This window comes from Aethalodelphis obliquidens, unplaced genomic scaffold, assembly GCF_003676395.1.
Source record: "Aethalodelphis obliquidens isolate GAN/ISIS:26980383/991018 unplaced genomic scaffold, ASM367639v1 scaffold5, whole genome shotgun sequence".
NCBI lineage: Eukaryota > Metazoa > Chordata > Mammalia > Artiodactyla > Delphinidae > Aethalodelphis > Aethalodelphis obliquidens.
The window spans coordinates 2,381,488-2,404,168 of record NW_020837949.1 but is presented as its reverse complement, the minus strand read 5'-3'; the positions used below and the strand labels follow the sequence as shown (position 1 = coordinate 2,404,168).

At 49.3% G+C, this 22,681-nt stretch overlaps 1 protein-coding gene across 10 annotated transcripts in view; it reads left to right on the top strand.

The window, feature by feature from the left end:
• RBM33 (RNA binding motif protein 33) overlaps positions 1 to 20,510 on the top strand; it is a 116,627-nt gene extending 96,117 nt beyond the window's left edge. For 3 of the 10 annotated variants that reach the window (XM_027101394.1, XM_027101389.1, XM_027101387.1), the window contains 4 exons: positions 1,863 to 2,069; positions 4,400 to 4,588; positions 13,833 to 13,921; positions 14,143 to 20,510. In XM_027101394.1, the coding sequence (XP_026957195.1) occupies positions 1,863 to 2,069; positions 4,400 to 4,588; positions 13,833 to 13,921; positions 14,143 to 14,191 (534 nt within the window). In that variant the 3' untranslated portion in view covers positions 14,192 to 20,510. Of the gene's footprint in view, positions 1 to 1,859; positions 2,070 to 4,399; positions 4,589 to 13,832; positions 13,922 to 14,142 lie in introns of those variants that run through there. The other 7 variants (XM_027101390.1, XM_027101388.1, XM_027101386.1 and 4 more) reach the window with 3 other exon arrangements.
• Positions 20,511 to 22,681: the final 2,171 nt, after the last annotated feature.

The following is a 22,681-nucleotide window of genomic DNA, read 5'->3' as shown; positions in this document are numbered from 1 at the left end:
GCAGGATCACATTTCAGACAATTATAGCCGACATTATAGAGTCACAGAGTCACAGAACATTATGGGGGCAACCACCTGGTTCAGCCATCCTCAGCCCTGGCTGGAAAACATCACTGGAAGAGCGTTTAAAATATGCTCATGTCTGGGGCTTCCCTGGTGGCGCAGTGGTTGGGAGTCTGCCTGCCGATGCAGGGGACACGGGTTCGTGCCCCGGTCCAGGAAGATCCCACATGCCGCGGAGCGGCTGGGCCCGTGAGCCATGGCCGCTGAGCCTGCGCGTCCGGAGCCTGTGCTCTGCAACGGGAGAGGCCACAACAGTGAGAGGCCCACGTACTGCAAAAAAAACCCCCCCAAAAAACAACAAAAAAATGCTCATGTCTGGGTTCCAGCTCCAGAGGGTCTAATTGGATGGTTCTGGGTCAGAGTCCAGGAACACTAACACACGAGAGCTCCCTAGGTGACTAACGTGCAGGTCGAATACCCGTGACTAGTCTCACACTAAGCATGATGTGAGCTGTCGATTTTTGGTAGCTTTCCTTTGTCAGGTTGATTTGTCCCTTCTGTTCCTAGTTCACTGAAAATTTTTATTATGAGTGCTTTTCCTGTATCAGTGCAGGTGGTCATGTGGTCTTTTCCTCTACTGATGTGGTCTGATAACTGATTTTTGAGTTAAACCAACCTTGCATTCCTGGGGTAAATCTTACTTGGTTATGGTGTATGATTCTTTTTCTGCGTTGCTGAATTTAGTTTGCTAGTGTTTTGGTGAGAATCTTTTTCATGTATATGTATGAGGGATATTCTTTTGTGGCTTTTGTTTCTTTTGATGTCTTTGTCTGACTTTTGTAAAAGGGTAATACAAGTCTGAGAGAATGAGTGGGGAAGTTGTCCCTCTGCTTTTGTTTTCTGAACCAGATTGGGAGTCTGTCTTTCTTAAACAGTTGATAGAATTCACCAGAGGATCCGTTTGGGCCTGGGCTTTTCATTTCTTCACCTGGTCTCCTGGGAGGCAGCCCTGTCGCTGCCCAGCTTAGTGCTCAGCCAGCGCTCAGGGATCGGTGGTGCTCGGCACCCCGCCCTGCCCTTGGCCGGCGAGCTGTGAGTGCGTTGCCCCCTCAGACCCCTCCTCAGCTCTTCTTCCTGCTGTCCCCCTGCAGTTCCCTGTCCGCCATGTGGGGAGGACTTGTCTGGGCCTCCAGTAACTCTTTCATTTCTAGAATTTCCTCATTCAGTTTCTCAGACTCCTGGCTGGTCTGCTCTTGTTCCAAACAGGACTGAGGCCGGAGGCCAGCCTACGTGTGGGTACTTGTGACTCAGAGGAGGAGGGGCGACCAGGGTGCTGCTCAGCCTGCGGGCGCTCTGGGGAGCCCAAGTGTTCAGGGTTGTATCTGCAGGGAGGAAGGCACTGGGGCGCGCCTGGGATTCACAACCAGCGCCGGGGGACAGCGGGGCGAGTCAGGATGATGACCCGCTTTCATTAGGTTTGAGTGGGAGTTAAAAGTTTAAAACCACTGCCTATACAAACTGTCAGATTTTCACAAGAATGCTCATGAAAATGGAAAAGGCATGTCGAGTATGAAGTATTTTTAAAGTCAAGCACTATTTCACTGAACTCAACAGCACTTACTTTAGTAATTATAGACCTCTTGAGTGGGTACAGTAATTAAAGATCTTAGTTTTAAGTTTGAAAAATACTATTAAAACCCAAACCCCCGTCAAGTAAGGAATTTGCTCCGTGGCCCTGGTGAACGGCAGGCTTGACGGTTGTGCTTCTCGGTTGAGCACTGATCGAGGTGGACCCCGATGCTGGGGAGGGATGCCTGCTCGTGCGGAGACTGACCAGCGTGCTGCCTTGGTTTCAGCAGGGAGGAGAGAGCGATGGCTTTTTTCACCTGGAGGGCCAGCCTCAGCGGCTCCCTCAGCCCCCAGAAGTGAGACAGCAGCCTGCCCGCAAGGTGACGCTGACCAAGGGGGCGCTTCAGCAGCCCCAGCACCCTCCGGTGGGGGCCCACGTGCACTCAGCCGGCCCTCCAGGCATCAAGAGCATCCAAGGAATTCACCCGGCCAAGAAGGTACTGCCTGTTACTGCCCCTGCCCCAGGAGCGGAGCCCGTGAACCCACTGATGGGAGTGCCTGGCGCAGCAGGAGTGCTCAGATTGTGGATGAACCAACCATAGTTTCCTTCGCCCTGGCTTTGAAAGCTAACGTGTTCACAAAAGCGCTTTCCTCTTGTGACATTTTGAGTGGTACGATGCTGGGAAATCACCCTAAACCCAGGCTGCGGGTATTTCGGGCAGCTCTGAGCTGTGCTCTGGGGACAGCCCTGCACAGAGCCCAGCCCAGCGCTCCTTCCTCCCCTGCCAGCTGCTCCTCCAGAGACTGCTTCCTCCTCGTCACCCCAGTTCGCAGATGGGAAGCCTTTGGGGGTGAAGTACCTTGCCCGAGAAAGTGCCTCTCCCCCCGGCTCTTCCCTCCTCCCTCCCTTGCTCTGGGGGTCGAGGGTGTGTTTTCCTTCTCCGAGCTCAGCGTGGGAGACGAGGTGTGGGCATCCAGTACCCCTTGTGAATTTAACCTTCCCGAGGAGAGGAGCGTCCCCCTTGTCCCATCATGTCCTGGTGGGGACCCCCCCAGCTTCTGGTGAGGGTGTCTTTGTAGCTTTCCCAAGGGCCCCCTCTCTGCCCGACAGCAAGGTCCCCTCTCGGCGCAGAAGCCAGATGCCCCTTGCCTGATGACCTTAGGGTGGAAGAGGGGCAACCATACTTGCTCTGAGTTTCTTCTAGAAAGCTCTGAACTCTGCCAGTTCATCCTCTCTGCTTGCCTTGCAGGTGATATTAAGGAGTAGTGTTAGCCTGAAGACCGTTCTTTGAAGTAATTCAGTTACTCCAGATTTATTTTCTCATAAATACCTTATGATACAGGGACAAACAGAGTAGTGACATTTTTGCTGCAGGTGGCACAGGCACAGACACATTAAGTCGTATCTTCAGATATACTCTTTAAAAATTGCTCCAGTCTAAATTTTCTTTGGTCAGGTGTTGTCCCTGGGTATGCTATGAGAAAGATCGTAGAACACCCCTCCCCCCCATAGTCTGTTGTACACACAGATAAAGCACTCGTGTTTCTTCATCCTCAGCCTCAGGTTACTCTCCTATAAAAGTGAGGACAGTAATCTTTCCTGGCTTATTTGGGCTCTTGCGAGGGTTTTATAAGAAGATACCTGGAATGTGAGCCAGCACTCGGTAGAGAACGTTGTTATTAATGTTACAGAACACACTGCTGGTTTCCAGGCAGTGAAACTTGCACTTTTTGATGGTGTTTTCCCATGTGACTTCTCTTGAAATACCCTTTTGCACTCTGGGAACTCACTTCACAGGAGTAGTTGTGTCGCCTCCTGTGGAATGTTCCGAAGTGTTGCGTTCTTTTCTCAGTTTCCCTTTATGTGGCACCCATTCATGTACTAAGGGTTCCATTCTGATTTCTGTCTGCCTTCCTCTGTGCCCTTCTCTGTGATGGGGCGGGAGGTCATTTTTGGCTCTTTCTACCCGACTCTCGGGCAGAGTTGGGCAGGACGTCTGCAAAGCGCAGTGAGCCCAGTCACATCCGCGTCTGCGTTTCACTGCTGTCCTGGTCTGGGGGCACTGGCGCTTTATCTACTTTCCGGATTAGAAAAGACGGGAAAGCTCAGCGGTTCCTTCTTGTTTAAAAGATCCCAGAACAGTGGTTTTGAGCCCTGGACGGCTTTAAAAAATGCTAAGGTCTGGGTCCTACCTTAGGCCAGTGCTGTTGTAATTTCGGTGGGGGACAGGGGCACTCAGTCGTTGTAGTTTGGGTTTTTGGTTTTGTTTTGAAAGCCCTGCAGAGGAGTGTAATGTGCAGTGGTGCAGCCAGTGGGAGACTCCTGCTGCAGAATCTGCCCTCCAGGGTACGTAGTGTTGTGGCTTGCAGTGACAGGGAGGCGGCTGTGGGGAGCACCATACACAGTCCCCTGGTCCCCGCTGGGTTTGCCTGTGGTACAGTGGGAGAAATTTGGGCTCCGGGGCCGTTAAGGACTGGACCCAGATCTTTGTGTTACTCGCGGCAGGTTTCTGAACCCCTGTGATCCTGCTGCTTCGTCTACAGGATGATGGTAGCACAGAAAGTGCCTACCTAGTACCATGCTTGGCACCAAGATAGGTGCAGACTTTGCTGCTTCCTTTTCCTTCCTTTTCTTTTACTCCAGTTTGCTGGGTACTGTGGTCTTATTTAGACATTAAACCCTTTTCTGATAGTGGATAAAAACTACAGAAGGTCCTGTCGTTCACGGTGTATTTTAATGGATTCTGATTTGTTCACTTTTGTATCTTAGTAGCTGTGAAAAAACCCCCAAGCTTCAACCTTGAATAGTTCCTTTTGTTGTTGCCAGGTCATCATGCACGGGAGAGGCCGGGGAATGGCAGGTGCGATGGGCCGGGGCCGCCTGATGCCGAACAAGCAGAATCTCCGGGTGGTGGAGTGCAAGCCTCAGCCCTGCGTCGTGTCTGTTGAAGGGCTTTCTTCCTCCACTACTGACGCCCAGCTGAAGAGCCTGCTGATGTCAGTAGGACCCATTCAGGTGGGTCACCTGGGGCCCGTTCTGTCTGTGCCCTTTGTCCTTCCCAAGACTCGGTTATTTCTTCATTTAAGATCCCTTTGTGTTGGTTACTTCATGGTAAAACAGTACTCTTGAGAAGAAGGACAAGTGTTCTATCTGCTGTGCACACTTGATGCCAGAACTTTGCCTTAGGCTTAGATTACTTGGAAATTATCAGGTGCTCAGAAACCTTATGAAATAGTTATTCTAGCCGAACAGATTGTCCTTTGAAACCCTCATATTATCCTGAAGTTCTTATATGCGCCCAAACACACAACCTTTTTGCTCTATCACACACTTGTTTTGTGTGTGACAGTTCTAACGTTTTACGGCATCTAGCCTTTTGACCTTACTTTTCAGAAACAGCCTCACATGTTAACACCTGTGGAACTTGCTTTAGACTTTACAAATGTGAAATAATGTGGACTGTATTTTGGTCTCTTAATTTTTAAACTGGCTAATTCTAAATGCGTGAAGATCTCTGCCGAGCTGGCTGCAGATGGGTCTCCAGTTGTGTTGTAAACAAAAATTGCCACTGAAATCCCTGATTGCTCCAGCCTCTAGAGCCCTGGAGGCAAACCAGCGCAGTGGGTAGACCTGGTTTTCCTTGAGCAGCGTGTCTGTAGTCCCCAACTCTGGCCTTTCCTGCCAGCTCCCCGCCTCCCGCCCGCCCCTGCAACCCCCCTCCGCCCACCCCCCCGAGCAGCACAGCCCTCCATCCTGCGCCAGGACCCATGTCTGAGGCTGGAGCGCTTGGGAAGGATGTTTGATGCAAATCGTAGGACGTGGATGTGAATGTTAGATTTCTGAGTAAAAAGTGCACAGAAAGGGGACTTCCCTGGTGGTCCAGTGGTTGCACTGCAGGGGGCACAGGTTTGATCCCTGGTCGGGGAGAACTAAGGTCCCGAAAGCAGCATGGCCAAAAAAAAAAGAACACAGCACAGAGTGCTTTCTTTTAAGGTCTCTTGCTTCATGGGGAAACAGAGTTGACACAAGTACATTACATTAATTACATTAAGTACAATACATTAATTTTTAGTGTATTTTAAGCCTTCGTCTACCATTGAGTGTTGACAAGAGTGAGGTGTAGATGGAAGCCCTTCTGAGATGGTTTCGTTGTTTAGGTTTAACTACTTCTGCCTTCATCCTTGGATTCTCAGAGATGGTTAAGCTTAGTTTTCATGTGTATGTAATAGTGAAACGTTAGCCAGAGGCTGTGGCTTCTGTTTTTAGGAGGGTCAGTTTTCCAGCTGTATGGTCAGGAGCGGCTTGTCAGTCATCAAGAGGCATTAAGCTCATGGCCAAGGAGAGTTGTCCTTGGACAGTCCGTCATAACACGGATTAATTTGCAGGAACAGAACTGGCATTAGAGAACTTACGATGCATTGAAATATGGTTAAATTACGATAAATTAAAATATGGTTATCCTGAGTGGATTCTCAAACAAATGGCGGTTGAAAACTTGGGGTCAAATCACAGTTCACCAGGGATCCTGGAGTTAAAGACCTGGGGCCTAGTCCAGTCTGTTCTCTGGGGCCTCGTGTTCCTGGTGTCTGTGTTTGGGTGGGAAGTGGTAGCACTGTTGCTTTCCACGTGTGACCGGCTCATTTTCTGGGCTTTGCTTCTTCCTACGTAGTCTTGATAATTCTCTTGAGCATCCTTGAATGTGATTCAGTTTTCAAGAAGTGTGAAGGGCAGTGCTCTTGCTGCTTACAGCGCTGCGTGAGGTTGGCTGCCCTGCAGAAGTTAGCTTGGAGCCACTGCTGAAACACCTGACCTTGCTTTTATCCAGCTTAAAAACTGAATTTTGAGTTCTGCATTTTGGGGGCCGTCTTTCCTCCCATTTGCCTTTTTTATTTTTTTTTCTCCTGTTCTGCAAAGAAGGATTAGAGATCATTGTGTTAAGTAAAGTTTAACTGAGGGCACTTAAAGCCAGGCAAAAACAATGCCAAGTGTTTTAAGGGCTTCTCTTAACTCGAAAGGGAGAGGAAGATAGGAAAATGAGAGTGGTGTTTTCTGAGTTACATCAGGTACCCTGAAAAGGCCACCGTAAAGAATCCCCGAGGGTGATGGATGGATCTGGCACTTACTAGTAGGGCATGTTCGTCCATCCCAGGGAGCAAAAAGCAGAGCTCTCGTTTCTTGCCAGTCTTACTTAGTTCCGTGGAATGGTTTTGAGGGAGAGTTTATAGATTTTTAAGCACCGCATTCACAAAGTGCTGAGTTACTCAATTTAAAAACAAACAGGGCTTCCCTGGTGGCCCAGTGGTTGAGAGTCCGCCTGCCAGTGCAGGGGACGCGGGTTCATGCCCCGGTCCGGGAGGATCCCACATGCCGCGGAGCCTGCGCGTCCGGAAACAAACTGATCTGTCGATAGCAAGCTTCTGCCAGCATTAGATAGCTAAAGAATAATATTGCTAGGTATAAATTTTTTAAAGGCGTTTATAACAAGACTTCATTGTGGTTTAAGTATAAGTGCACTTCAGAGGGAGGGTTAGGGGACCCAGGCCTCCCGGCCCGCCGCGCTGGCTGAGGAAGAAACGTGTGTCAAGTCTCTGGTGGGCTGGGCTGTGGTGCCACCTGGCGTTCACTTAGTGTAACAGCAAGAGGTGGTGTCTGGACCAGGAAGGCCGGTTCCTTTGGGCCTTTAATTATGGGAACGGCAGTAACAGCACGTCAGCTCTGCTTGTTTTCTGTGGCGGCGTCACTCCCCGGTTAGTGTGCTGTCCCCTTAACCTGTTCTCATAAGCCTCTCTAAAGAGTCCTTTTTAAAGACATTTATCTGTAGTCTCCCTGACAGAGTAAGGAAAAATGATAGAATTTTGTAGAAGTGTTCTGACCAGTGGTAGAAATGACACAGGAAGCATCCCAGCGTGTTTGAGAGTTTCAGGTGAGAGGGTGCAGTGAGAATAAGCCCACCTGGTACTCTCTAGCAGTGATAGGGAAGGAATCAGAAAGAAGGTTCTGCCCGGACACTGGGGGGGGGTCTTGCTCTTAGGGAAGGGAGGGGCCGGCTGGGTGCACGTGGGGCTCCGGGAGGCTGACTTGTGCGGGGCATGGGGGCTCCACAGACAGGTGAGTCTCGCGCAGGTGCCCCTCCGCTGACCGGCGCATGTTCCCCCAGAGCGGCCTCCCGCTGCGTTCCGGAAGACTGAAGTCGAATTAACTCTTAGGGTCAGGAAGTAAGGTAGTTATAACTTCTGAGCCCCTTTGCTTAGTTATCCTTATTTCCCTGTTTGAGGGATTTTACCTAAAACTGTTAAGAAAACTGTGTTATCCTATAGAGAAATGAAATTCCACGGTGTAAAAATAAAAGTATTTTCCTAAAATAAAAAGGCGGGCGCTGGCCATGAGCAACGGCAGTAACAACGGCTGAGGCTTAGCTTAGGCCAGCACGTGCCTGGCACTGTGCTGTTCACTCGTCCCTGGCTTCTCCCCTGATTTCTCCAACAGCCCTGGGAGGTGGTCGCTAAACCGGGAGCCGCGGGACCGGAGTGGCCGTGGCGACTCGTCCTCGACGCTGCCGGGCCCTCCGGGACGCGGCAGTGCGGCAGCAGGTGTCGGGCTGTGAGAGAGGGCTTCGGTTTGGGTCCCAGGGCTGCCGTTTATTGGTGTGCAGCTTCCCAACCAAGCACTTCACCTGCGCGAGTCTCACGGGCCACAAGCTTGCAAACGCTGCCTCCTACCTCCTTCACCGTTCCCTGGCGTCACCCGGAAGGGGGAATGGAAGAAACATGGAGGCCTCCACATGCCATTGAGGGGGAAAGCGTGTGCTCTCGAAAGGCGGCCTGTTGTCCCAGAGCAGAGTCCTCTGGGGGGTTCGCTTCAGGCTGCTGAGGAGAGGCTGTCCGGGACCCACCAAGTTTGCCAAGCTCCCAATGCGGTAGTTCCAGGGAACCAGACACTTGGAAAGCCCTCATTCTGGTGGGTATCTTGGGCCGCCCAGTGAGGGGGAGCCCTTTTGAGCAGTCGTGTAAGTTGGGGTCACGTTAGAACATAGCGCCTTCTGGGATGAGACCATCTTACCTTCTTTGCGTCTGGTTCTGACTGACCAGGGATGTCTGGTGGGTGGTGTGGAGAAAGCTGGGATCTCAGTGAAAGCAGTTCAGTCATTTTGAAGTTCAGGACGTTCGGGAAGGAAAACACCAGGCATAGTCAAATGTAGACTTTCTGAAAACCGACATCACGAGGTTTAAAGAAAATATAGGCATGGCCGCATGATCTGAAACCGTAATGGGAAAAACTGTTAATTGGAGGCTCGCACACAAAGTTCTGAAAACACTGTTGTAAATAATCCCAAAAGAAAAAAGAGGATTCCAGGCAGACCATGTGATAAGACACGGGCTCTTACCTGCAGGACACGTTTGTACAAGATGAAGGTGAGTGTGGAAGAGGAGGGCCTCAGGATGTCTTTAAACTGTATCAGAGCAGAAAGAACAGCACTTACGCCGTGGACACAAGAAGCCCCAACACAGGACTCGAGGAAAAAACAGAATCGGCATCAAAAAAGACCACACACGCTGCGATGATTAGTTCAATATGAACAGGCACTGGAGGAGTCGTCGATTTCCGCTTCTGCGAGAAGTGGCCTGAGACGCTGCCCCGTCACCAGCGAGAGGGTCGGGTGGGCTGCGTGCAGAAAGGGTCCGGAATGAAGGGATCCTGCGCCATGCTGCCCGAGGACTGGCTCGAGGAGCCCGGCTGCGAGGCTGGAGAAGGAAAGATTTAATGGGCATAGGCCAGCTGCCACCACCACGTGCAGGTGCCATCGCGTGAGAAAGGAAGACCTGGTACGTGTCCCTCGATGGTTCCCAAGCTGTCCCTGGAGGCTGGGCCCAACCCAGGGTGTCTTACCAGGTCTGGGGTGGAGCCCGAGAGAGTAGATGTCTAATGATTGATCAGTGGGGCTCTTGTTTGAGCAACTTCACTTGTTTAAAACAACTAATATCAATATCATTTTTGGCTTTAGGTTGATTCCTGAAGGTGCTGGGAACTGTTGGCCAGAGTGGGAGAATAGTTTAATTGATTTTCAGGACTGCAGAATCATTTCAGAATCCCCTTAACATTCATATGGGGATATAAGTATATGTATAGCTGATTCACTTTGTTATACAGCAGGAAGTAACACAACAATGTAAAGCAATTATACTCCAATAAAGATGTTAAAAAAAAAGAAAGAATCCCCATAATATTGTAATTTATTAGTATACATGGACATGAACACAAGCTCTTTCTAGAAAGAGGAAGAACTTTTCCTAATCAGGGAAAAAACGGCCAAGGTTCTGAACAGCATGGACATTTTTCTGGACTTTAAATTGTGGGTTGTCACAGCTCTTCTACTGTTAATGTAGTGCCTTGTGGCAGTTCAGTCAAATGGCCCTGAATGGGATGGCTGAATATAAACAAAGGAAGCGGCCAACTAAAGGAGTATTTTAACAGGTATTTTGCTACTTATAGTAGCACAGTTATTCTCAAATTTTCTGCAGATGTCTTGTCTCTGAAAAATGAGAAGTATATCAGGGTGGGCGTGGGCAAGTTAGCCTGTCTCTCCGAGGGCCAGTACCATATTTGTGGGGGAGATGGGGCGGGGTCAGAGTGAGTGTGTAGACTGGAGACAAAGTTTAACTCTTCGTTCATTCTGGGTGAATTGAAGTGTTTAATTATTTGGAAATGGGCTACTGATTAGCAGAAGCACATATTTTCAAAGTAGAAGCTGGTGATCATAATAAGTTTTTAGCTTATTAGTGGACAGAGTCTTTTCCTCTCTTCGCAATAAAGTGATCGCTAATACTTGTCATTTTGGTAGGTCAGAAATGGTTGAATATTGACAGTTTTAGCAATTCAGTGTTATATCTGAAAATAGGTTTTGTTTTTTGGAAAAGGGTGCAGAAATGTCAATAAAGGGGAACAGACAGAAAACAAATTTTAAGACAGTGTTATTACTTTTGTTGACTATTGAGAACTGATCCTGCATGCCGCAACTAAGACCTGACGCAGCCAATAAATAAGTAAATATTAAAAAAAAATTTCATTGAAAGTTTATGCTCTCTTGATTGATACCTTCTCAATCAAATTGAGCTTTAAACCACTTAGATACAGATAAGCTATCTTCTTACCTCTTACCTTATAAATTGGTAAATGGTAAAGAGGAAGCTTCATGCCTTCATTCCACATTGTGAAAGCACCCAGAGGAAATGACATCTTGACATGCTTTTGCTCAAAAGAAGAGCATAGTATTTTCAAAATCCAGATTCCATCTGTGAATTGTAGAGTGTGGATAATCACTTGTGGTATCATAACAAGTTAGTTTTTTCTTGTCTGTTCCTCATCGAGCGATTTTTGTAGTTTTGGACAAAATAAGTTTAGGTTAAGTTCTCCTAAGTCTTGTGGTAAGAACTGCCACAGTGCTGGCCGCAGTTCATGAAGAAATGGAGCTGTGCCTACACCCCAGCGCCCTCGAGCACTGCGGCCACGTGGCCGGAAGAGGAAAAGGGTGCCTGAGGCGCCTGAGATGGAATCAGAAAGCAGGGCCTGGCGGGAGGTTCTGCTGCAGTGCTTGGGTTGGACCTGGGCTTGAAGCTGGCTCTTACCCACGTTCTTCTCTGGCCTCCTCTGGTGGTGACAGGACAGCACGGCATTTCCTCTTGCATTTTCTCTTCAGGAGCAGTTCCAGAAGAGCTTCAGCAGCTGGAGATCGTTCAAGGATAAGGCACAGAGTGGGCGTGAGCCGAAAGCGGGGGCTGGCAGAGAAAACAGGTCTTTGTCAAGTAACGAATTTGAGAGGCCAGAAAAGCCGCATGCTGACAGTGTATCCAAGAGAAGTTAATTGATGGCATTAATTAAAGACCAGGTTGCTGAGCTTTACTTGTCCAGTTAACTTAATGATAAGTGAAATCATCAAGAAGAATCTTTTGCGTCTGGTTTTTATATCTGAAAGAAGAGGAAAGCTCTAGTATCTACTAAACTGGCTTCAGAAAACCAGGCAGACGGAGCTCACTGCAGCCTAGTGGCTGCCTCTGTCACCTCCGGGCCTGGTCCTTGCACTGGTCCGGGTCTGGTTGGTGATGTGCCCCAGACTATCTGACTGCTCCTCCGAGGGGAGCCTGTGTGTAAACCTTAGTGCCATGTAATATGGAGACTTGAAACTGTTTATTTCTGTGTGAAGCACTGAAAAGCAACTTTTTGGAAAGAATATTTTTTTAGCGCTCTCCTGGTCATGTTTTACTCATGGGAGTTCTGTGTTTACTAAAATGGAGAGTGCTTATTTCATATACAGTATACTTTTTTTTTTTTTTTTTTGCGGTACACGGGCCTCTCACTGCTGTGGCCTCTCCCGTTGCGGAGCACAGGCTCAGCGGCCATGGCTCACGGGCCCAGCCGCTCCACGGCATGTGGGATCTTCCCGGACCGGGGCACGAACCCGCGTCCCCTGCATCGGCAGGCGGACTCTCAACCACTGCGCCACCAGGGAAGCCCCCAGTTTACCTTGTTTGAACGTATTTCAAGGAACTGATATTTTGGCTATGTGCTTTTGTTGTAGGTCTTTGAACAAATGCTTTAAAATGAAACAGCCACATGTGTAAACACTTCTAAAGGGTTGTGTTTTACCATTAGATATTTTTTCTGGCTGTTAAACGTCACTGGACAGAAGCCCAGACACAGCAGACGGTTCCCCGCCACTGAGTCAGTCCTCTGCTACTTCCTCAGGCTGTGTCCCCGTGGTAGCAAGGCCCCCCTGCCACTTTGCTCATTGCCGCAGACACACATGGCAAGTCACCAAAATGCTTGAGAAGGATCAGACTCCGGAGAGTGGGACCGGCTGAGAAATCCGAATTCTCCTCCGGCGCATCCCTCCCGAATCCTAGGATCCTACGTCCCCAGGCCTCGGGGAAGCACAGAGCTGCCCCTTGTCCTCAGGGCAAGTGTGAGGGAGGACCAGGTGAAAGTTCACTGTCCCTGCACCAGTCTCTTCACTTGATGGATCCATCTTCTTCATGAACTCACTTGGTCTTTACTGCAAATAGTAGCCTCAGGAATGGTTGTTTCAAATCCTAAAGATTTAATTTTCTTTTTAAGGTTTTTTTTGATGTGGACCATTTTTAAAGTCTTTATTGAATTTCTTACAGTATTGCTTCTATGTTTTGGGTTTTTTGGCTGCGAGGCATGTGGGATCTTAGCTCCCCGACCAAGGATCAAACCCGCACCCGCTGCATTGGAAGGTGAAGGCTTAACCACTGGACCGCCAGGGAAGTCCCCTAAAGGTTTAATTTAAGATGCCGCTTCTCTCAGACTTTTTAAAGCACAGACTGTGACCAAATTATGCTGATGGCTGCCACAGACACAGCTGCCCCTCACTGTGGCCCACCTACATATATGAAACCCTTAATTTACCCCAGTGATAATTAGGAGATAACTACCCACTCCGACCGTGGGGTCCCGTTGCCTTACAGCAGTTCCTCCTGTATGATGAGTATTGTGCTTTTAAAAAGCTTACTGAGGGCCCCGTGGAAAATCGCCTGACAGGAAGATGTGAAAGCAGAAAGTAACTCTCCAAGGACACCTGTCCTGGGCCTCCCCAGGAAGGTTTAGAGAGAAGATTGGGTGGCTGACAGGGCAAATGATGGAAGGTCTATATGTATATATATATATATATATATGTATATATATATATTATTTTTGGCTGCGTTGGGTCTTCGTTGCTGCGCGCGGGCTTTCTCTAGTTGCGGCGGGCAGGGGCTACTCTTGGTTGTGGAGCACGGGCTCTAGGCACGCGGGCTTCAGTAGCTGTGGCTCGTGGGCTTAGTTGCTCCGCGGCATGTGGGCTTTTCCCAGATCAGGGCTCGAACGTGTGTCCCCTGCATTGGCAGGTGGATTCTTAACCACTGTGCCACCAGGGAAGCCCCCTGATGGAAGGAAGGTCTTAACACCAAGCTGTGAGGACACGAACGACTGCTGCTCAGGGCAGTGACTTAGCGAAGCACTGTTGCTGGATAGATTATCTGGATAGATTACAAAAAATTGCCAGGGAGGTAGAATTAGTTTGTTTTAGTGATCTAAGTGTCAGCCTGGACTCAAATTTTGCATTAAATCTGATGTATAAAAATGAATGAATGAATGAATGAATGTATGTATGAATGTATGTATGTATGTATGTATGTATGTATGTTATATGTATATTACACCCCATACAACAGGATTCTAAAGTGTTTCTGTCATCTTCCTTCAGAGTTTACAGATGCTTCCCCAGCAGCGGAAAGCCATAGCCAAGTTCAAGGAACCCGCCCATGCGTTAGCGTTTCAGCAGAAGTTCCACAGGTAGCCTTGGAGCCCCTGGTGACAGGTGGGAGATGGGAGGAGTCTGTGCTGCCACCTGCTGTCTGTCTCTGCGGAGACGCGCTGCCGCCTCCTGTGACGTGGGTGGTCACCCCGGGTGTGGTGGATCCTCTCTGTCAGTCTGCATGTTTCTTCCGCTTGATCCCGTGGCTGCTGATGTGCACAGGTAACCTAATGGTCACTGTTTCTTTAAATCCCCACAGGCATATGATAGATTTGTCCCACATAAATGTGGCCCTGATTGTTGAGTGATTTCTGGCAGGAGAGCCTGACCGTAACGCTGCACACGCGCTGTGGAATTTCTTCCCGGGAGCTGCTGCGCAGAGCCCCGCGAGCTTAGGTCTCTCCGTCCGCAGCCCTGCGTGGCTGTCGTCCGGAGCGCCCAGCGGCCCAGCACTGATTCCAGAAGAGCTGACCTTACGGGACGCGGCAGACTCGACTCGGTGTTAGATCGCTTCACATTCTCTTGTCACCACAAAGAACTACAGGTTTCGCTTTCTCATGTTTTCAAAGTGCTTACAATGCATGTAGACATCGTTCTTCGTGATCTTATGTATGATCGATTACAGCGACTTAGAGTGAGTAAAGACATTAACGTCACAAATTCTCAGTAGTTTTCACAGCAAAGAATATTTGATAATGGTTGCACTTATCTTCAGTGCAGGCTAGATGAGCGTTTTCTCAACCAGCTTCACTTGTTTTACCGTCTCAGAAAGCCCTCAAAAGGCTCTTGTAAAAACGTAGGTTAAAATTCGGGTGATTATGATTGGCAGTTGCATATCCTGGAAAGCAGGGTATGAGGGTGGTTGGGAGTGGTGCCAATTGTGTGGCCGATTCTGCTTCTTGTAAATACTCCAAAAGCGCCAACTGTATAGTCCTAGTTCCAAAGGGAGCGCCCCCTTTTATACTCGTTCTGAATGCGGCGGAAGTGCTGCTGGGCGTCGTCACACGCCCCCAGGCTGAGCGCAGGTGTCCGGATGCCCTCACCTCCAGCCCTCGCTGGGCTCCCTGCTAGGCGAGCGTAGCATACCTGCCAGGTGAGGAGGGTAGGACAGCCTGAAGCTTTCGCAGGCCTGTTTGGTTTTTTCCTCTTTTTAAGTGCAGCCCCAAGTGGCATATTCATGTCACCGGCTCTGTGACGCATATAGAACATTCTTGGGCAATCTGTGATTAAGATTTTCTTTTTTGAAGGCCTTTTGAGCAGGGGCTGCGCTGTCCTTCAGTGGACCCGAGAGCGAGGGGATGTTTGCGCTGGCTTGTCGTTCTCCGTGGCGTGTGGCGCAGTGTGTCTCTGGGATGCTGGGTAGGCTCCTTCAGGTGAGAGACGCTTCCTCCCCTTAAAGTCATCTGTAGTAAAATTCATTCTGGGCAAATGTGGACAAAAGTGCCTTATTGTATTTCTGCTCATGAAGGAGTTTCACTATTTTGGATTGATTCTAATGTGGACCTGAACTAGTTGAGCAAATGATACCGGGGCATACTCAGACTTTTTAGCTATATTTTATACCTAAGATTTCCTGTGAGATTTATTAATGGAATTAAGGGAAATAGAAGCCTGTTACCACCGGTTAATGCGTCTGGTTAGCCCAGCGAGGACCAGATGTGAGCAGGCAGCCCCCCCTGCAGCAAGGCGTCCCTCCTTCTCAGCCTTCTCTTGGGAGCTAAGACACAGGTCACGTGAACTTGTATCTTCTTATTTTCACAGTTGAAATTTTGTATTACTTTTTCAAATTAAGTTACCAGAACCAGAGAAGAGCATTTCAGACCCTGTGAGACTTCCTGTAGCATTGATTCCACTGTGGTACCGTGTGCTAGGAGTGAGTCTGGAATGTGAAGGTGGGTGTTGATGACTGCTCTTCAGAAGATTTCGGTTCCGGGAAACTATAGGCACTCATAGAACACGCTAGAACACCCCCTCGCCCCCCTGAGCTGAGGTGCCTGGCCACCCGTGCTCCAGAAAGCCCCTGCCTAACCCTTGGGAGGTGGTGGTGTGTGCCAGCCTGGCCCCGGGTGCTCCGGCGGAGCATCCAGATGGCCAGTGGCCGCTGCCGCCATCCTCACAGGTAGAGATAAAGTCGCGTTCACAGGTTAGGAGCTCAGTCCACGGAGAGCCGCGTTGAAGTGGTGAGTTGGGTAGCATGCAGGCACCACATAGGAGAGACCCACACCACTTCCCCGCCCTGGGCAGCAGGAAGGCTTACAGTTAATGGACTTATTTTATCACCGAGGACTTAATGACGCAGTGAGCTGAGTATACAAAATTTGACCGCTTTTTGAAATAGTCTGAGTGTGTTGTGGCTGTGAAGCTAAAAATCTGCATGTTGTCTCTGAAAAGTAGCCATTCAGGCGTACTTTCTTCTAGTTAGTGGTAAGAAACGAATCCTATTTGGGCACCTTTGTTCAAGGCAGACCTCATGGCTACTTTAAGGTCTGTTTTTGTGTTGTCTGAGTCTGACAGGGGTGCCCCGGAACAGGTGTGTGTCTGTAACAGTCTACGCACACAGAGAAGTAAGCTTTCTCTTGATAGAAAGTTCTTGAAAGGCCTAGTCGAGCCGGGCCTTCCGGAAAGGACTGGTTAGAAAGGCTTCCCGCGGTCGCTTCCTGATGCACACGGCCCCTGGGCACGGGCTCTGTTAGTGCCAGCCAGGCCTGGGAACAAAGGCTTTGCTTTCCTTGAGGGAAACTGGAAAAGGAAAGAAAGAAGCAGAATTAGAAAGGAACGTTATTTCCATTTTTGGTGCACTTCTCGCAGTGAAATCAGACCACGGTGAGCTGAACCCTCTTGGAAGATCTGCTGCAACCATTATCTTTGTTCTTTCGTTATCATGCATTTAAAGGGTATGCAGGAGCAGTTAACAACCATGTAAATATGGACCTCTTAAAACTAAATGTTATTGGAAATGCTTTCAATTCAGCAGCATCTTAGCTATTTGTTAGTTCCTTTGTGTTGTCTTATCAAAGTTTAATGGCTGCAGTTCCATAACTGTTGATGTGTTTGTGTGTATATTCGATTTTTATAAAGATGGTAGTAAGTCAATACATTTATCCTGACCTGTGTATTATTTGTTCACAAATTCAAGAAGCCAGTAAATATCAGTATATCTCATAAGGTGAAGACAGTAGGTGACTGTGTGGACCTGAGGTGCTTTTTCTTTTTGCATTATATCTTGTTTTGATCTTATGCTGTAACAGAAGCTCACTTAGCTACTTATCTGAGCATAACCTTGCACTACCGTTGGTCTGGCCACATTTGTTAAATTCTTATACTGATATCCTTCTTAAGGAGAAATATCGTCTCTTTTTTCCAAAAGAAATATTGCGGGTTCCCCCCTTTCTGGACAGGCAGCATGCTAAGTAGGTGTCTGTGCCCTCTCCCCACCGGGGAGGGCGGGGGAGGGGACGGGGGGAGGGGAGGGGGGCGTCATCATAACTATTTCTAATTGGGGGTCTTCCTTCTCATGATTTGTAAAGGTCCTGGATAAACAATTGTTTATGCTTGGTTTTGTAGCGTTTCTGAATTGTGACAGCTTAGATCCTGCACAAAGGGGTCTTTTTTTTTAAAGGGCATTTGGCTTAATTATGCAAACAGACTTTGTTGCTGGAAGGAGGCTGGGAGGAGGTGTCCAGGGTGAGGGAAGAAGGAGCCTAGAAGTGGGGCGAGGAGAGTTGTAGCACGGAGGGGTGCTAACGAGGGTCCATCAGAGGCTTTATTCTAACACGCTGGCTCTGCACAGGAGTCAGCCGGTCTGGTGGGGAGGCCTGCGGGCGGGCGGCGGGCACGGTGGGCTCGGTAGATGTCCGCTGGCGGCCCGGGCTGGAGGAGGGGCGTCCGCGCCAGGCCCAGCCCCTTGGGCTCGGTGGACCGCCGGGCTCTTGGACAGGAGGAGGCCTGGCTGGCTTGCGTGGAGGGTAGATGAGAACTGAGGCCGTGTTGTTTTGAGAACCTGTCACTTTCTTTTTTTGTTTTTTTTTTTTGTTTTTTTTGTTCTTTTGTGTGTTTTTTTGGCTTCTGGTTTTTGTTTTGTTCTGTTTGGCTTTTGTTTTCTTATTTTTTTAAATTTCTTTGTTGTTTAATTGAAGGTAAGCTCAATGTGCTCGTCGTCCCCTCCTGGGGACGGTCAGGTTTTGGTCAAGGTCTGTGTGCAGAGCACCTAGAGCCGCTCTTGGGGGCTTCTGTCCTCCCTTCTGACCCTTAGATCCTGGAGAGGCAGCGGGCCGCTTGTCCAGAAGCGTGTCCCCGGCGGGCGCAGGCCCGCGCTGCCCTTGCTCTCCTGGTGCGTCTCTGGGCTTCCCTCACACCCCGGTAGAGCTGCTTTCACTTTCCTGTAGTCAGCTAGAGGCCCCGCCCTGCCCCGTCCCCCCACAGCCCAGCTCCTTTCTCTTTGTTTGTTGGGGGAGGGGGTGGGGTGCTTGAAAGGTATTTGATTTTTTACAGGGTTTTAAGTGACAGAATTCTAAAAGGGAATTAACCAACAGAGGGAAGGGGGGTGGGTGAGGCGAAATAGGACCAGGAGATGCCCCCACCCCCCATGAAGGAAGCCACAGGAGTTACATCGATAGAGGGAAAATTTAGATACTCCATTGTATTTAATGAGCATTTTATCAATTAACCTTCTCAACTCTTCTTAAAACTTGTGAATGATGCATTATTTTGGACATTGGTAAATATGATCTCTCCAAAGGCAGTCAGCCTTGACTTCTATTAAATCCTAAGGATTTTGTGTAAGGTTTTTTACAACCTATTTAATTTTTCTCATTTAAAGTGCCCATGGTTTTGTGTCCTAGAACCAAACAAAACTCACTGATTCATATTGGATCCCAGGTATACCTTCTGGTAGCGTGTGGTTGGGAAGGATCATTGGTTTTACACGTGTAAGCTGCCCTTTCTAGAGAAGGTGCAGAAAATCTTAACTCGCTCTTTTCTGTGCCGTGTTTTGGTAGGAGTCTTTTCACTAAGATGGGCAGAGGCAGAGCAGGTACTTTTAGTGAGAAGCTGCTTTTTGCTTTTACTTCTCACCAACTAAAATGTAAAAAGGCCTCGTGTTGCTGTTTTGTTTTACTTATTTTGAAAGGTATGTAGAAAAATATAGGCCTTTTAAAAAGGAACATGATGTAGTCTTTGAATTTTAATATTTTCCACAGAGTGGACAAACAGTTGTGCTGTTTTAATATATTCTGTATGTAGTCATTTATATACTCTAGAAAGTAGACCTCTTGCTAGCATGATTTTCTTTTAAACTATTTTTCATTTTAAGGACACGTAATGGAACCTGATTTTTAAAGGACTATTTAAATTGTGTGCAGTCTGCAGTATTGTCTTAGAGTATATAATTTATGTTTTTGAAGCAACACGCATGCATGCAACACACATTTATACTGTTGACTGAAGAGCAGATAATCATTTGTTTTTATAATTCAGCTTTGCTTTTCACAGGCATGGGATCCAGAATTGTTCTTCCTTTGTGAGGATTTTAACTCTAAGGCTTTAATTCCACTGTTTAATTTTCAGGTTCACCAACAACACAGCCTGAAATCTGATTTTTTTTCTCTCCCCCCCCCCCCCCCCCATTTTTGAGTTGGTTCTCTTTGCTGGGCTCCCAGTCTGGTCTCGCTTCTGCTGCTGAGTGTCTGGGCCACGTCAGCCAGGCCTGCTGTGCACCCTCCTTCCTTCCTTCGGGGGTCTCCCTGCCAAACCCACCATCCACCGTCCTCAGGCGCGGCCCCTTCTTTCACTTGCCATTGCTGGGTGTCCATTCTCTTCTCCTGCCGTCTCCCCTGGTGACGGCTTCTTCATCTGGTGACGGCGCTCCTTCCTGGCTGCTCTGTCCAAGTGTTAACGTTTAGAATTCCACTCTCAGTGCCATGAATATCTTTGTGCTGTGTCGACAACTCGATTACATCTAAACCTTTGCTTTGACAGGTTTTACTCACGGTTTGTCCCTCCAGGTCTTTGGTTGGCGAGAGTAACATCTGGATTCTGTTGTTTTGCAGTCCGACTCAGGGGCTGGGGCCCCGTGGAAGCCAGCGTCCTGCAGCCTGCGCCGGCCGTGCCATTAATCACCCCTTCTCTGTTTTTATCCACTTTTGCAGGACCTCTTTTGCATGGGTTCAGTGTTAGTGGTAGCGTGCCTCTTCTTCCACTGGGAGGTGACGGCTTGTTTGGCTTTGTTGCCGCTCTCGCTGACTGTGACCCTTCCTAACCTTGTTGCTAATCGCTGTGAGCTGGTCTGGGCCAGCTCGGCGTCGAGTCTGAAGCTGTGGTTATGGGGCGCGCAGTGGGAGTTGAGACATCAAGAGCTGAGCGAATTGCTTTCCTCTGGGTGATCTACTCCGTGTTTTCTACCGAACGCTACACACATTTGCGGGAAATGACGTTGCCTTGTTTTACCCCATTTTTCACTTTGCTCTAATCACTGTGACAGCTTTATCAGGAATATATGTGAAGAACAGTTGTGACATGGTTGGAAAAAATGTATTCTTGTGTGTATCATTTGTGTGATTCCATGCTGAGAAATATGTTTTGAACTGTATTGTAATTTGGAAGATGTGTTAATAAATAGCTTGCAGTTTCTGCTTTTGTTCTGTAGCTTTTATTTTTTCTCGCGCTCGGGTTCGGTCCGTTCCACGACTTACCCATGTGGACAGAGGGCACTGGGACCGTCCCTCAGAGGATGGGGGTTGTCCCCAGGCCCCCAGATCCGCCTCCTCTGGTCAGCGCTTGGCCTTGAATGTGTCTGATTCATGGAGGGTCAGGGACGGCCTTCCTCAGTCCACGGTCTCACGAGTCTGAACCGACCAAGCAGACAGCGTCCTTGTGTGTTTTGTTTGTTGGAAGTGGGAGACTTATATTCTCTTCTTTAATTTTTTAAAACGTCACGAATAATCTGTACAGGTTTTCAAAGGAGATCTGTACTCCAGCACGAATCGTGACACTGAAAGTGGGGAAAATCCGTCGCCCATGCCTTTCCACCGCCATTGCCCGGCGCCTTCTGTTTCTGTCACGTGCACACGGCCTGTCTGAGAAGCCGCATGCGCTGGCGCTGCTGTGTCCACTTCCCACTTCAGGCATCCTCAGAGCTTTTCATGCCGCTACAGATTGCTCATAATTCACGGTCTATTTGGAAAATATTAAAAAAAATAAAGGTTCCCCCCCCCCCACACACACACACAAACCAAACATTGTTAAAGGAAAAGCTTGAGGAGGAGAAAACCAGAGGTTCGCCCCTCCCACCTCCCGCCATGCTGTACAGGCCAGGAACCTGGGCTCCATCCACACACACCCACTGCCTCACTGACAGAAATGAGGCTGACTTTTCAAGGTAAGCCGTAGCTTAGCACTGCTGTCCCCACGGGAAGGCTGAGGAGAAGGATCCCAGGTCTCAGGTAAGGACGGGAGCAGGTGAGAAAGAAAGCTGGTTTGGGGAAACAGAAGGAAGTGATGTGTCAGAGGCCAGCACATCTAATCAGCTTCTCAGATCTGATTTAGTGGAATTTTTACACCTCAATCAGAATCGGAAAATACCTAGTGAATAAAGTCAAAGCCGTTTTTCTTCTATTTTAACCCATATTCCATGGATAAGTCATTCTTTTTCTAAAAGGCTGACCTTTGCGTTGAGTGATGGGATCTCAGGAAGGTGGACTCAACACCTGGAGATGTCAAGTCGAAAGTGGGTTTCTCGCAACTGGGGGGATTCCTTATGAATGGAGCTCCTTTGAAAGGTGCTTTCAGGTCGCCAGCCCTCTGTACCCCCGCCCGGCCTGGAGAGGTCTGGGCGAGTATCCCTGCAAGGGCTGGAGGAGAGAGCGTGTGTCTCCGGCGGGTGGGAGCCTCCTTGCAGGCTCGGGAGGCGGGGAGGTACTCTGTGCGCTCCCATGACTCCTGTTGAAAGGCTGCAGCTGTCTCCACAGTTCTCACCCAGCTCTCATCTGACAGGCTCTTTTACTCAACAGTGTATTTCAGTATTTTGAAGGAAATTGTAAGTCTGAAGAGAAAAATAGGTCGTGAAAGAGTTCCCTAGGCGAGCACAGCGCTTAGGAATTGTGGCTCCAAGAAAGAGAAGCACAGGAAGTAACATGTCTGCAGCTTGAGGTGTGGCTTCCAGATTGAAAGAAGTGATGAGCACAGCAGTTTTCCAGCTTCATATGCTCACAAATAACGTCTCCTCGCTCCACTTGTGGTGTCGCCTATAGACGGGGTGAGAGGCAGAGAGGTTTAAGTTAGATCCAAACCAGAAAATAAACCCTGAGCCTCCCACCAAGTACCTCTCCCTAAGCTGCGTCCACACTTGTGCCTGGGTGATAGAGGGGGGCAGGACGCGTCAGGGACCCTCGCGGACGGATCCCCCCCCGCCTTGAGGTGAGACGGCTGAGCCCGGCCTAGGGACCAGGGTGGGCGTGGGGAGGAGAAGAGCAGAGGTTTGGCCGGAGGACAGCGCCCCCTGGGCCCGAGCCCCCATGGCGGCCCCTGCGCTGGCGGCCTGGTCGGGAGGTGTCCTCGGGCGGACGTGGCTCGCGGTGACCGGGCGGTGGGCTCTGAGGGCTACGCGACCCCGGGGAGGCCCTGCCCCTGCAGCTTCTAGCCGTGAGCGCTGAGCACTGGCCAGGGAGCACCCTGCAGCTGCCCCGAGGGTGCAGGTCGCGGCACAGCCGGGGCGGCACAGCCGGGTCGGCACCGCCCGGGGACCCACCCTGCCCTGCGCCCGCCCGGCCTGCGTCCTGCGTCCTCCGCAATGCAGGTCCCAG